This window comes from Myripristis murdjan, chromosome 8 (assembly GCF_902150065.1).
Source record: "Myripristis murdjan chromosome 8, fMyrMur1.1, whole genome shotgun sequence".
Lineage (NCBI taxonomy): Eukaryota > Metazoa > Chordata > Actinopteri > Holocentriformes > Holocentridae > Myripristis > Myripristis murdjan.
Window position 1 is genome coordinate 21,468,338 of NC_043987.1, and position 15,651 is coordinate 21,483,988.

A 15,651-nucleotide genomic window follows, 5' to 3' on the forward strand; every position below is an offset into this window, starting at 1 on the left:
ATTTAAGGGGTGTTACTGTATCACCCCATTAAATTGTAGGCCTATATTTAAATTACTGCCCCTAACTCATACTAGAAAAAAAAGTCTGCATTTCCCTCTACCTTGCAGGCTACTCAGTCTTCATTTTTGAACCACGTAAATAGTCACTGATTAATTTAAAAATGAATTAAAATCAAAATAAGAAATGCTAAGGTCAGTGATTGAACATTGCAAAGACTAGATAAAAATTAAATGTACATGAAGTTACAACCACAGTTCATCAACCTTGTACCAGTGCTAAACAAGTCTTTGCCGATTTTTGTTTACTTGAAGGCAAAGGACTTTTCATCTCTACATACTGTACATTGCACAGGATTTGCCTTGGCTCTCAAGTCCAGATAACACTTTACAGTAGTAACAGGCCAATGCCAATTCTCTCTTATAATACCACCATATTTTTATTTAGCTTCTGCCAAGAGGTGTTTCTGGTTTTGCATCACAAATGACAAAAGTACAAAACTATGCTGTCTGTCAAAAGTCCAAGCTCAAGTCAAATGTAAACCTTGTGCTTCAAATGAATAAACAGTCCCAAGGCTCACTTCACCTTTTCTATTTAGCATGTGATGAAGGTTCAGTATGCTGTGTAGTCATAGGGATATCTGAACCATTATTGCTGGCATTGGCAACATCATACTGCCTATATCTGCTTCTTTTGCGGTGGTACCACAAGATCAGGAGCACCACGAGAAACAGGAGAACTACTGCTGACACCACGTAGAGTGCATAAGATTTCTCTGTAAAGCAAACAAGAGAGAACAAATTAAGTCTGTTATGCTTAACATCATGAGTATGTTTTTGTCTTAAAAACAATATCTAAAACCTCTGTATGTCACAGGTCAGCATCACTCACTAATTTGCAGTGTCACTGTTTTATAAAATGTGTTCGGCACAGTCAATAACTGTACCTTTCATGATCAGTGTGGTGAATCTTGTCACTCTCCCAACTTTATTCGTGGCAACACAGATGTAAATCCCAGCGCTGGTAGACGTGGCTCTTATGATGTTAATACTACTCTGGTTCCCTCTAGTGGTCCTCGTCAGACCATCTGCAGAGATGAAGGTCCACTGGAGCACAGGAGAGGGGTTGCCTTCAGTGCTGCAGTTCAGAGTCACATCATCACCACTGGTTATTTCCTTAGTGCAATTTCCCTGCTCAAACTCAGGGGCATCTGTGTGAGAAAGGATGAAATTTGCAACCATTGCATGAAACACACACTGTCAAACTGATCCTGATCACAAATGTACATCATTCTGTCCGCAAAACAGCACAGATTGACAAATTTTGCTAGAGTTAAAACTTACACAAAACATCAACACTTAGACTGCGATATGCTTCTCCATGTTCGTTTCTTGCTCTCAATGTGTATTGTCCACTATTCCGCCTTGTCAGCCCCTCTGGGAAAGACATCTCTTTTCCATCTTTAAGCCAGATCATGCTAGGTTCAGGTTCTCCTTCAGGTTTACATGGATTTTGATGCACATCATTCTCTTTGACCTCATAGTGATCGCTGCAGTTAAATTCAGGGCGATCTGTAAAGATTGCATCAAAAGACTTGTCAGATTCTATCATGGCGAAAGACAGTTGCAACTTATTGAGGATTTGACACACTGTATTCTGGAATAATGAAAAATGATCATGTATTTTGAGTATCTGATAATGAAACATGGTAAAAAGTTCAATGGTTCTGGTATACTCACATTCCACTTTGATGTTAATGGAGGTGGTGTCCGTGCCCATGGTATTTACGGCTTCAAGTATAAATGTTCCAGAGTGTATCCTGGTAAGCGTCACAGAGGCATTGAACGGTGCGCCATAATAATGCCATTGAATGTTGGATGGAGGGTTCCCATGAACTTGACAGGGCACCATGCTTAGATTAAAACGTTGCTCCACCCCGGTGTAATGATGCGGACAATCCTCAAAAAATGGCTTATCTGCAAATGGAATAAATAGGAAAACTTCATCTGAGCATCAGTTAATCACAACTTCCGAAATTACAACTACTAAGTTTTGCATTGGTGAGCAAAAATTGTTTGACAATAAATAGATTAGTGGAAAACTCACAGTACACCTCAGCACTGTACTCTGCTGAGACAGATGGAGGGAGAGTCTCTAATCCAAAGGACAGCTGAGCCCGGCATTCAAGGTTTACTCCGTTGTCATGGCTCCTTGGAGTAAAGCTCAAGAAAGAAGCCACATCTTCTGGGGTCCTTTCGGTATTATTGAATGATTCTGTCTTCAAAACTTCATTGCCTTTGTGCCAACTCACAGTGAGGTTCTGCACGGGAGCCACACTGGTGATGTTACACTGCAGATGGTACTCTGAGCCCTCCTTCATTGGACCTTGCTCCAATAGAGAGACTGACACATCATCTGGATTCTCTGTAAACAGAAGAAACTGAATGAATATTGAATTGCCCTGTGAATACAATTCTAACTATGATCATGTGTGATTATGTGTATGTATGTGCATAGGTATATCGTACCAAGCCTTTGATTTTATTTTCATAAAAATGACAACATTAGAATTTGGGATATTCCCTGCTGTGGTATTCTCAGAACCATTCCTTCCCTGTTTACTGTGCATTAAATGAAGTAGGACTGCAGGCCTTCACTTACTATAAAGAGTAACTGATGCCCTCTTTTTGCACTGCTCATTATCAAAGAGAGTAATGTAGCATAAAGGCTCTAAGGTCCAGTCCTTCAACTCTTCTACTTTCCATAAGACAAAGCGTGCTTCATCGTGAAAGCCTGTGCCTCCCTTTCTGGCCTCCCAGCCCATTCCTGCTGGATCTGTGGATGATGTGCTGCAGTTGACTGAAGCTGGATCTCCATATTGCACCACTAGTCTGGCTGGCATTAGCTGAAGAGGGCACCGATCTATAAAAAGGCAAAACATAAACATATTCAGTCCAATCACAGCTTAATTTTCAAACACAATCATTTTGCATGATGAAAGCTATTAACAACAGGGAAATCTGATAGTTGGGGATCTTAGGGGCACCAGTTCCAGACCTCTAAGCATTTAATGTAGAACGCATAAGGATCTACCTTTTGGCGCATCTGTCATTGGATTGGGCATGGCTGCTGCCGGCTGCTCTGTGGTTGCTGCTGAGGGTATTATCACTTCCACATGGACCATCATACTTGCATTCCCCAGTTTATTAGTGGCTATGCAGTAGAAGGTTGTGCTGGTGTTCAGTCCTCTAATTGAAAGAATGCTCTGGTTCTCCATAGTGTTCACCTTATTCAGCCCTTCAGCATCATAGGCCCACTGGACCTCAGGGACAGGCTGCCCATCAACATCACAGTCTTCGTGCAGATCCATGCCCATAGCCAGCTGGAGATTTTTGTTTGGATTTAAGAACTCAGGAGCATCTAAAGATGCAAATAAAGGCTTTTACAGTTAAATGAGACAAAAGAGACATGCAAGGAATTTTAAATTATTATCTGGCAACTGAAACTGAATTTTAGACATAATCAAGTCTTACACATTCTCCAAGCTACTTACATTCAATGATGATATTAATAGTAGCACGGAAGCTACCAAGGTTATTGGTGGCTACGTAGTCATACTCTCCTGAATCCATCCTGGTCAAGGGCATTGAGTGATTAACTAGTTTTCCTTGGTGGTACCATGTAATACTACCAGAGGGGTTCCAATCAACTTCACAGGGCAAGTGCTCTGTCATGTTCAAGTGCCAATCATGTTCTGTACAGGTGAAATTGCTTTGGCACTGAACCACTGGCTTATCTGGAAACAGGGCAAAGGCAAAATTAGTCACAGTCTGCATTAGGAGACTCTTGGATGCACAAACACTGAACGAAAGGAAAAACATATTGTAATCAATTCCTCCATTATAAGGACAACAAAACCCATTATAACAGCATTTATTGCACTTTCGAGCATAAATTTCTTTGCCAAAAATTTGAACTCGGAACACATTTTTATTCCTATTTTAGAACAACAAGAATGCCGATCTACTCACAGTGCACATTAAGCATTAATGGATCAGATGAAATAACAGGAGTTTGTGGTCCCTCTGCTCCAAAGTCCAGCTGAGCTTCACATCTAAACTGGATTCCATTTTCTTCTCTGGTGGCATTGATCATCAGATTAGAAGATGTGCTCACTGGTATTTTGGTTGTGTTGTGGCTCCTCCTGTCTGTCAGGATAGTTTGGTTGCCTCGGTACCACTTCATAATGAGGTTTTGCACAGGGGCAACATTGATAATGTCACACTGTAGCTCGTACTGTGTCCCCTCCTCGATGAAAGGAGCATAGCTGACTGCAAATATTATGGCACCCTCTGGATTCTCTGTTGAAATAAAATGGTGGATACAGAGCTACTTTGTTATGTTCAATTCTTATTTTCCATTCATACTGTACCAATCATGGAAACTCACACTTACTGTATACAGTGGGCAGGAGATCTTTCCTGCATTCATGAGATCCACTTAAACTGATTTTACACTGAAGGTGTGCATCCCAGTCTAACATCTCTGGTATCATCAAGGTGACAAGTGATGTGTCATCTTTGACTTCTTTGTTCGACGTGATATTTCCAGTAATCCACTGCATTAGCTCATAGTCCTCAGTTGGGGTACTGCAGTTGACTTCGACTGGTTGTCCATATTCTACCACAATCTCAGGAGGATTCAGGGTGAGACCTTTTTCCTCAGGTTCACAGGTGCTATCAGCATCTGTAGAAACACAATCAGTGATGGTTTTATTGGTTTTGAACAATAGACTATGCTTCCCCCTGGTGGATCAGTTAGCATGCTACCCCTAACTGGATATGGGTAAATTCCCGCTCATGCGGTCACAAACTATTTCCTTGTGCTTCTTCACAGCAACTGTCACAAATTTGAAAATTCAACATATTATCTATATTGATTGATTGATTGATTGATTAATTGAAACCTTTATTTATTCTCGGAAGACAGTTGAGGTTTCCCTCTTTTACAATGCCAACAACAAATACCTCATACATGGGTCCTAATGTCTGAGAAATACACTGCACCAAATCTTTTTTTGGAAAACTGATATCAAAAGATGCATGTGATCCTGTCTGTTCTATTGCTGCTGTATAGTGCTTGAAAAAAATCTGTAATTTCTTCATAAGACTGTTGCAAAAAAAGGAAATATACTGCATGTATCATTCCCTCTAGAAAAACTTGTTTTTTCCTATTATGTAAGTGAACTGTAATACAAAAAATATATAACATGCCTGTGCAAAACAAAATGAGTGTGATGGATCTAATAAAGCGTTCCATATCATATTTTGCATCGAAAAACCAACCACCACACCCTCCAACTACAGCTACAGCACTGTCAAGTGTGACAAAAAGACACAGGAAGTTTTGTACATATAACACCTACCCCACCTACTTAAAACCATAAAGTGTTAACTGTTAAAAGAGGAAAAATATTAACTGTTCATTCAGTTCACTTCAATTTTATATAATGTTGCAAGTGTGAAATAACAAGATCTGCATCCAAACATAACAATTTTAATTTCTTGTCCTTGTTTAAGTCCCTCTGTAAGTTTTACAGTTTATAGTTATATGCTTGCCTTGAAAAGGCAACACACCTTAAAATCTTGTTATAATTAACATCATTGACAACACGTGGAAGATGAGAGTGAACAGGCTATTGCATTTAGAAGAGTAAGTAATTACCTTGTCATTTTTATATGGCACAGTATCATCTCTCTTCATAATTTCACACGACACATTCATTTTTAGACTCAAATCTAACTACTGTACTACTCACCACTCTGCGAAAGCATCAGCACGAGAAGTCCCACCACCCTGAGAGGCAACATGCTGGATCTCTGCAACACCATGCAAGAGCAGGTGGGCGGGCAGGAGAAATTAGAGCTGTTTCAGAGGATGCTATGGCTTCTGGCTCTGGATGGGACAGATCCTGGCTTGGTGCTGTTGGTCCTGATAGTAGCCGTTACCAGTCATGGGAATACAGCCAGATACTGTCAGTGTGAAAGAGAAAATGCCCAACACCCCACTAGACAGGAAACTGACTGAAACGGAAATATGACTCTGAAACCACAGAGGCAGAGGGAGTGACAGAGTCCTCCCACACCTTGTAGGCTAACAAGTGCAGGCTAACCTCTCAGTGGGATCATTTTCCAGTGGTGTCAGGGGCCAGATCACTGGGGACCCCACCTGTCTAGTGGTGGTTCGCCCCATCAAGCTCCCCGGGCATTTTTTCCAGTGTGCTTCATTCTAACACAGTTTTTCGACAGACTTTTAACCTAATTTTTAAAGTTAAAGATAACTAACCTGATGACCAGATCCACACGAGCCCTGTGCAGGGCAGGCATGTTGGTTTTTCCAAGACATTTCAGGAATTCAGGACACAAAGTGTTGGTATTGGTCTCATAGCCTAGGTGTTATAGTCTTCATCATAGCCTGACAATAATGGGAAAAAAAATACATAAACTTAGGCTACGGCAACATTTAATAAATTAAATCAAATCAAATCAAAGCAGTAGAATAAGTACAATAAATAAATGTGAAATCATACATTTGGTACATTGAAGAACTATTAAGAAGATTATCTTTGCTGTGGCACTATATTCATTATATTTTACAGAAATATTCATTATATTTTACAGAAATATATATTATATAAGAAACACTTATATAATATATTAATATTATTAAGAAATTATTAGTTATTCCTGGTGGAACCTGCAATTAGGTTAAAAAAAAAAAAAATATATATATATATATATATATATATAGTACAGGCCAAAAGTTTGGACACACCTTCTCATTCAATGCGTTTACTTTATTTTCATGACTATTTACATTGTAGATTCTCACTGAAGGAATCAAAACTATGAATGAACACATGTGGAGTTATGTACTTAACAAAAAAAGGTGAAATAAATGAAAACATGTTTTATATTCTAGATTCTTCAAAATAGCCCGCCTTTGCTCTGATTACTGCTTTGCACACTCTTGGCATTCTCTCGATGAGCTTCAAGAGGTAGTCACCTGAAAGAAAACTAAAACTAAACAGTGTTTTTTGTTAATATGTGGTCATAAATAGGTGATTTTCAAAACTTTCCACCAATAGGATTTCTTGGGACTTTTTTCCCCTCACTCAGGACAAACTGAGGATACAAAATCAGTTGAGTTTGCTTCTCTTGCAATTTGTCCTAGGTTGACCCCAATTTTGGCCTAAAATTACTGGACTATAAACACAGCTGATTCTTACTGGCCTATATTCTCAGGACTGCTGCATATGGTGCAGAAGCTTGTGGCTGCTGCCTAAAGGTCAGAGAAGCGGACCTGTGACCAGAGGGACACAGACTCAATACTCCTTGGAGTGCGGAGGAGTGCAGACGCTCCGCTCTTTGCTCTCTGCTTTTCTCTCCTTTACTTTATTTATGCTTTTAATCATTTTCTATCACCACATAACTTTCTGTGGGGCTTTTATTTATTTTTACTTGCGTCGTTCTAGTTTGGTCAGTTTCTAATCGCCATTGAAGAGTGATTTTTGCCACTTTACTCGGTCACAGTCAGACTGCCTGTAGCAACTTAGCTTGGTTTGCTAAGCAGATGGCTACATCCAGCCCCCAGATGAAAACCAACTCGTTAGGAAAGACAGGATTATTGCCAACCTCAGAGAAGACATCCGAAGGCTGTCAGCGGAACTCAAGTCCCAATCTGAGCTGCTGACAAACACCCTGGACGTGGCTCACGAGCAGTCTCTACAGATCTCCTCGTTAAAAGCTGCTCTTCAGGACACAGTAGCCTGGGATCCTGCCTCTTCCCTTCCGCAGCCCAGCAGCTCAACGCCCCGTTGTAAGCTGCAATGGTCGGAGGTGGTGTTAAGGGGCAAAACAAGGACTTCACTCGGTCTCTCATCCCACCTCAGCCTTTCCAACAGATTTGAGCCTCTGTCATCACGGGTCGTCATCATATATAGGTCAGGAAAATAGTGCAGCAGGTTTGATTGAGACAACCCCTCCAAATTTTAGTTTCTTTAGTGAAGCGAGAATACACAAGAGAGGAGGCGGAGTTGCCACTCTTTTCAAGGACAGCTTCCAGTGTAAGCAAATGTTTTATGGTCAATTTGACTCCTTTGAATATGTTGCCACTCAGTTAAAATCCCCCTGTCGAGCAATGACCATCTACAGACCCCCCAAATATAATGCAAGGTTTTTTGATGAGTTTGCAAAATTGCTGTCTATTGTGTGCATGGATTTTGACTGTGTTCTTTTAGTGGGAGATTTTAACATTCATGTTGATAACCTTACAGATGGGTGTGCTAAGGAACTGTTAAATATCCTGGATAACTTTGGGCTTTCTCAGCATGTCACAGAATCAACATATAACAGAGGACACATATTACATCTAATTATTTCCAAAGGTCTTAATATCTATGAGGTTGTGACCACCCCTGCTAATAATATGAAAAGTGAAGCAAAGGTGGTCAGAAAACGTTACATAAATGATAACACCTGTGCATTATTCACCCAGGGTTTTACACCATCACCAACCCTGCCCTTAGTTCTAGTTGATGACCTTGTAAACAGTTTTAGCTCCAATGTTATGACTGTTATTGATTCCATCGCCCCAATTATGACCAAAGTTCTGTCAGGAAGGAAAAAGGCACCCTGGAGAAATGCCACACTGGTTAAAGAACACAAAAGAGTATGTCGGCAATCTGAACACAGGTGGAAAAAAAACAAACTCCAGGTACATTACGACATTTATAAAGAGAGTCTTCGCAACTATAACCAGGAACTGAAGAATGCAAGGCAATCATATTTCTCAGAGATTATCAATAGAAACAGTAATAATGCCTGCACACTTTTTTCTGTAGTGGATAGACTGACCAACCCCACAGCATCACTCCCTCCTGAACTACTGTCCAACAAGTCATGTAATGACTTTGTAGCCTTCTTCACAAACAAAATATTGCAGATAAGACAGGCAGTGTGCAGTTCCAGTTCAGGAATGATAACACTTGTGCCTTCCTGTCCTCCAGTTAATCTAGGACATTTTAGCCTCCTTGATTACACAACTCTAACAGAAACAGTTTCAAAATTAAAGCCCACAACATGCTGCCTTGATATTCTGCCTTCAAACTTTTTAAAAACCATTTTTAACTGCATAGCTCCGGATGTACTGCAGATAATAAATACTTCTCTTAAAGCAGGCCAGTTTTCCCAGGCCTTGAAAACTGCAGTAACAAAACCTCTTCTAAAAAAATCAAATCTGGACGCCACAACAATTACTAACTATAGGCCAATATCAAATCTGCCATTTTTGGGGAAAATCATTGAAAGGGTTGTCTTCCAGCAAATCCATACTTTTATGATGCAAAACAATCTTTTTAACACATTTCAGTCTGGATTTCGGCCACACCACAGCACTGAGACTACTTATCAAAGTCTTAAATGTTATTCATCAGAATAATGATGCATGCAAATCCTCTGTCCTGGTATTACTACTGCATTTGATACAGTTGATCATAGTATACTACTTAGCAGATTGGAAAAGTGGGTGGGACTCACCGGCACTGTGTTACAATGGTTCAAATCTTACTTACAAGACAGGGACTTTTTTGTGTCAGTTGGTAACCATAAATCTGAGTGAACTATGATCACATGTGGGGTTCCTCAAGGGTCCATTCTTGGACCACTTCTATTCAACATCTATATGCTACCCCTTGCCCAGATTATGGAACATCACAACATCTCCTATCATACATATGCCGATGACACACAACTCTATATCTCAGTGTCATCACATGACTACAGTCCCTTACTCTCATTGAGTAACTGTATTCATCAAATCAATGACTGGATGTGCTAGAATTTTCTCCAGCTAAATCCAGAAAAGACAGAAGTATTAATTTTTGGCCCAAAAAATGAAAGGGCAAAGATCAGCACTCACCTTGGCTCTATGTCACTGACAGCTACGAATCAAGCCAGAAATCTTGGTGTTATTATTGACTCAGACCTGAACTTCAACAGCCATTTAAAGTTTATTACTAAATCTGCCTATTACCACCTTTAAAACATTCCTAGAATTAAGGGGTTTCTGTCTAAACAAGACATGGAAAAACTTATTAATGCATTCATTTTTAGTAGGTTGGACTATTGCAATGGCATATTTATGGGCCTTAAAAAAAATCAATCAGACAGCTGCAGCTGATTCAGAACGCTGCCGCCAGAGTCCTTACAAACACCAGGAAACTGGACCATATTACACCGGTCATTAAATCGCTACACTGGCTCCCTGTGAGTCAAAGGATAGATTTTAAAATCCTACTACTGGTCTACAAAGCCCTGAATGGTCTCGGACCAAAATATATGCTTGATCTACTGGTTCTCTACGATGCATCTAGACCCCTTAGGTCATCTGGAACTGGTTTGTTGTGTGTTCCAAGAACAAGAACCAAGCAAGGTGAGGCAGCATTCAGTTATTATGCTCCTCACCTGTGGAACAAACTTCCTGTAGATCTGAGGTCTGCTCAAACTGTCAGCTCCTTTAAATCAGGGCTAAAAACACTATTGTTCACTGAAGCGTACTCTTAGATTAAATAATTCCCTGTTGTATTGCCCATACTTTTTAACTACACACTGTTGATTTATGCCTCTTCCGCACTCCAAGGACTACCTGTTGTATTGCCCGTACTTTTTAACTACACACTGTTGATTTATGCCTTTTATTTTTCTACTTCGTTTCATTCTCAATTTCTATTTGCCTTTTCTATTGACTGTTTTTAATGTTTTAAATTATGTCTTGTTGCTTTTAATGTCTCTGTAAAGCACTTTGAATTACCTTGTGTTGAATTGTGCTATACAAATAAACTTGCCTTGCCTTGCCTTGCCTTGCCAAAATGAACAGCTCTCTCACCTCCCTGAATACCCGTAGCTTAAATGCCCTTGAGCAAGGCACTTGACCAACAACTGCAACAGTGGAGCTGCTCGGTGGCCAGCAGTGAAGACTGGTTGTACCGGGCAGCTCTCAGGTGTGAATGTGTGTAACTGTGTGAGTGTGAAGCAGAGCACATGCACCCTCCAATTGCTGCTTGCAGCTTGATTTTATTTATTTAGAAAATTGCAATGCAGATTGTAAAACATCAGTGGATGAACTTGTCAACTTGGTATAAATAATAAAAAAAAAACAACATACTAACAGCATCAATAGGTCATAACTCACCATGATTGGGTTCATCTGTCCATAATCACATTTTTTGACTGTATGTTCATAACATATCAAAACATTACCTACACTTCCCATTGGCTGAGCTATAATTGATCGGATGAGCATCTCTACGTAGTGTACTCGTATTACATTGAAACAGATTTTTTCATTGTCTTCTTCAGGTCCCCTCCATACATTTATAACACAAACATCAGCCTCTCAGCACTGCTTCCTCTGACATGTCCACAGTCCATGTATGTTATGTAGGCTTGATCATCATGAAAACTCTCTTAAGAGAGTAAGACCCTCCGTGGAACTCCGCCCAGTAGACCCCATCCTGGTAGCGGCTGCGGTAGTGTCCACCTCGATACCACACACCGTTTAAGTTGGAGTGCGCACACATGTGGTACCACCAGCCTCCCTTCTGATAATGAGCACAGTTACCTGATGAGGCAATAAAAAGGGCTGTTTAACAACAAGCACCAATAACAACAGAGAGCTAACACAGAGGAACAGAGCTGACCTGAGTAGCTGTCTTTGTCCCGATCCAGAGTTGTGAAGGCCTTGTTGTTATGCCACGAGAGCGAGTCCCCTGCATTGCCATGGTATTCCCCCAACCGCAGACGGTACCAGTCACTCTCTGGCTCTAGGTGGAAGCTATCATACTCAGCAAACACCTGCCGTCCCTGCCAGTCCTCCAGAATCACACGTAACTTATAGTTGGCCTGTTTGGTCAGCCAGTAGAGGTGCTCCAACCCAAGCCAGTACTCTCCATCCAGATTCCCAAAGCCTTGCTGCAAACAGAGTGTTTTCGTCATAGCAAAAGTACTGATTTTGTGATGATTTGTGCACGAGTTGCTCTTTTTGTGTCTTTTTTTCTCTGTATTTAAATTAAAAATTATGAAAATGAAACTGAATGATGAATTTAAAACAGGCAGAATATCAAGTTGGACTCAAGTGTGTTTCATAGGCTTTAAAGATGTGAGGAATCACCTTATACTGCTCCCAGGTCCTAAAGAAGTTGACTGATCCATCCTGTCTCCTTTGAATGACCGTCCAGCCTCCCTGAGCTCGACTCTGCTCACACCAGGCCTGCAGGAGTCGGTTGGCACTTTGTGGGCGGAGCAGGTAGATCCCACTGGTGGTCTCACCCGAATCAAACACATGTTGGCAGTCCCGCCAGGGTCCTGTGTTACAAACACATAGTGTGGGCTTCAGAGTGTTTCAAGACATGTGGATGAACAGTATATATAACCAAGTGAAAGCTCTGGAGTTGTGTTTGTTTTAACATCAGTAAGCTCCCATATACACAGCAGCTTTAGCTTATCTTTTAGAATAGGAGAATTCCTTCCCAACACATGTTCAGTGTCTCATATCACACTGATAAGAGAAAATGTATACATAGAGGAAAGACTCCCACAGCCAAAGCTAATGCCAGATAAGCATTAGGATTCAAACTCAAAGCCTGGTTCAGTCATAGTCACTCAGAGCACATGTAGCAATGCATGGTCTTTCATCAGACCTTTAGACATGCAGTGAGTCACCCACTGTTGCAAGTTGCACACAGAGAGCAATTCTGGGTCATTTTAGTTCTGCTAGGAAGTCTGTGTTCATTCAAGTCCTCTACTAGTTTGTAATTTCACACATTCCAGTTGTGCAAGTATACCGGTATCTAGGAGGTACAGCCCAGCCTTTCAGTCTTTAAAGTTCCAGAAAATGTTGTGGAATTTGTCCTCAGTCAAGATGAGAGCTACTAGCAGTTTTTTTTTTTTTTTTTTTTTTTTTTTTTTAAATTGTTTAGGCATTCCCAGATAGATAATTTCTCCCAGCAGGTCACTGACTCCCTCAGCCTGTGCTACATAATTTATCAAAGCAGCTAAATAGCGAAGCAGACACATGCTTGTTCCAGTTTATAAAATCAAACTAAACTGAATAACAGAATATATTTTCTTGTAACTGGTTTGATATCTCCAAACATGTGGTGAGTTGGGGTTGGTGCAGTGCAGTGCAAAAGATATAGAATCCAGGCATGCAATAAATGCTACTAAGACAAAAAGGTAACTTTAAAAAGTTATGTTTAACATGGTGCTTTACATGGACAGCCTTGTATCTTTCCACATCCACTATAAGGCATGTTTTGCAGTAATGTACCTGGGGTCTTTGTGACAGGGAAGCTAATAAAAGGGGGATCTGTAGGTGTGTTGGCTGTGGTGGTGGGGAAGGCATTGCCTCCCATTGTGTTGTCCTGCTGTGGTGGAAGGGCACTCTGGTCCCTTTGAACGTCATTGGTCATTTCGTTGGCCTCAGAGCTGTAATTAGGTTGTACATTAGACTGCGTTCTTGGTGGCTCGGTGGTTACCTGCCAAGATCAACACACACACACACACACACACACACACAAACAGCTTCAGTCCTTGTTTTCCAAACCCAGTATAGATTTGTAGGACCTAGAGCATGATTTGTTTCCTACCAGTGATGATGGGGTAGTGTTCCTGCATTGGCATTGCTTCTCCAGACGGGCAATAAGCTGGTTCTGGGAGCTCATCGTGGAGGTGAGTGCTCCGTACTTCTTCTCCAGCTCCCTGTAATTACTTGATACCTGCAGTGCCTGAGATGTTCCACAAACAGCAACAAACATGATAAAGATTATAGCAAGATGAGATTCTGAGATAGATTTTAACCAGCTGCAGCAATGACCCATTTAAGCAGTATGCTCACCTGTGAAGTAGCATTTAGCAGAAGGTTTTCAACCCTTCGCTGCTCCAAAGCCTGATCTTTTTTATGGATAACTTCATGCAGCAGCTGGGCATAGAGCTGGGCAATGCGGGCATTCATGCTGTTACTCTCCTTGCGAAGGGCTCTCACCTCCATGGCAAGAGACCCCTCTTGCTCCAGCTGCTCCCGGAGCTTCTCCAGCAGCTCCTGCTGCCGTTTAAGCTCTGCCCGCAACGCTGCCACCTCAGAGTGGTTGGCAGCACCTGACTCCGTTTTTACACACAGTGCCCCCGTCAGTTTTTGCTGTGGAACAATGAAGGTGTATGAGCAACGACCTGATTTCATCTCTGAAGAACGTGAGGGCCGTTTCTGCGCGTTCTCCCCATGGGGCCCCTCCTTCCGTCCCCCAGCTTCTGGTAGGCCCAGACCCAGTGTTAGGAAGAGAATCAGACCTATCGTCAGTGTCTTCTCCATGTATCTGCTGAACTTCTTAAGACACCCCTGGTAATGACGGAGGGAACAAGATTAGAATTTCCTCAACAATAACAACACCTAACACCTGATAACCTTTGAGTGAGATCTAATAATCCATAAGCATGTCTGTCACCCTGTCACAAAAACCTGGAGTAACTTTTGACTGAAGTATTCAAGAAAAAGAGCGCATATATTCCTCTGGGTCTCAAGTGTTCTCCAGATGTTGCCTTGTAAGGTATAAGTACACATAATCTGAGTCTTTCCTCCCGGTCGGAATTTATTTGCAGGTCAACACTGAAGGGACGACAGTCAACACAATCCAGCCAGAATCAACACACCTCCATGCCATGGTCAACAGACTCTTTTCAGGGGCAGCTCCAGTTCCCACCAAAACAATCACGGTCAACACCGTAAACACCATTAATACCAAAACGTCAATATTGACAGTTCACACAAAAATCTCTTATATTTCTTATATGATCTTCTCATTGGAACATATTACTGGAATCAAAGGTACATGCTCATATACATCAAACAATAGTGTTGAGAAACACTTGATGACAAAGGGAAAAGAGCGACAAAGTTTATGGCATGCAAGTCAGTTTCAGTGTTTGAGGGGAAAGGAAGACATAGGATGAGATTTTTCTGGCTCTGTTTACTAAAGAGTAAACAGCATAACAAATAATAAATAAATACTAAGGTAGCAAATACATAGTTTGGCCATCTGCTGCTTTGGATGCTTGGTTTACATCTATAACAATACATTTAAATCTGTCTGAAAGTAAATTCTGTATATAACTCACCGTATTAGCTGATAAATATTTTGGACCTCTGTGCTCTGATCACGTGTGGAGCTGCCAGTGTCTGAACACAAGAATGTAAAAAAAGACACTAAAGCTTTTTGAAATCACATCATCAAAAAGGATTATGGTAAAAAGAAAAAAAAAAAAAAAAAAAAAGAAGAAAGAGTTGTCTTCCAAATTTAAGGTCCTCTGTGGTACTGCACTCAAAAAGTCTAAAACTAAAAGCCAGACTTGACCGCAAAGAAAATTGGGACACAGAGAAAAGTCAAGGAGACACAAACTGACACTGACATGCAGGTTTTAGCAGCAGCTAGACCACCCCCTAACTTGATCTTTGCCACGGGCTCTCTAAACAAGCAGACACATAATTACAAACTAGCCTAATGACACCGCCTCCCAGCGCCTCTTTTCTGGGGCCCCGATGCA

General features: G+C 41.0%; 2 protein-coding genes across 2 annotated transcripts; both read right to left on the bottom strand.

Annotated features, from left to right (window-relative positions):
• Positions 1 to 43: 43 nt before the first annotated feature.
• Positions 44 to 5,987, bottom strand: LOC115363011 (hemicentin-1). The gene is made up of 11 exons (XM_030057072.1): positions 5,817 to 5,987; positions 4,454 to 4,744; positions 4,030 to 4,359; positions 3,552 to 3,794; positions 3,092 to 3,418; positions 2,660 to 2,920; positions 2,105 to 2,422; positions 1,738 to 1,974; positions 1,342 to 1,569; positions 945 to 1,208; positions 44 to 773 (listed from the first exon to the last, which is right to left on the bottom strand). Exons 1-11 carry the CDS (start codon positions 5,887 to 5,889, stop codon positions 589 to 591), a joined length of 2,757 nt encoding a protein of 918 aa, XP_029912932.1. The 5' UTR covers positions 5,890 to 5,987; the 3' UTR covers positions 44 to 588.
• A 5,505-nt stretch (positions 5,988 to 11,492) lies between these two features.
• On the bottom strand, positions 11,493 to 14,422 carry angptl6 (angiopoietin-like 6). The gene is made up of 6 exons (XM_030058461.1): positions 13,952 to 14,422; positions 13,704 to 13,841; positions 13,385 to 13,592; positions 12,227 to 12,420; positions 11,757 to 12,027; positions 11,493 to 11,677 (listed from the first exon to the last, which is right to left on the bottom strand). The coding sequence occupies exons 1-6, from the start codon at positions 14,420 to 14,422 to the stop codon at positions 11,493 to 11,495; spliced, it is 1,467 nt and encodes a 488-aa protein (XP_029914321.1).
• Positions 14,423 to 15,651: the final 1,229 nt, after the last annotated feature.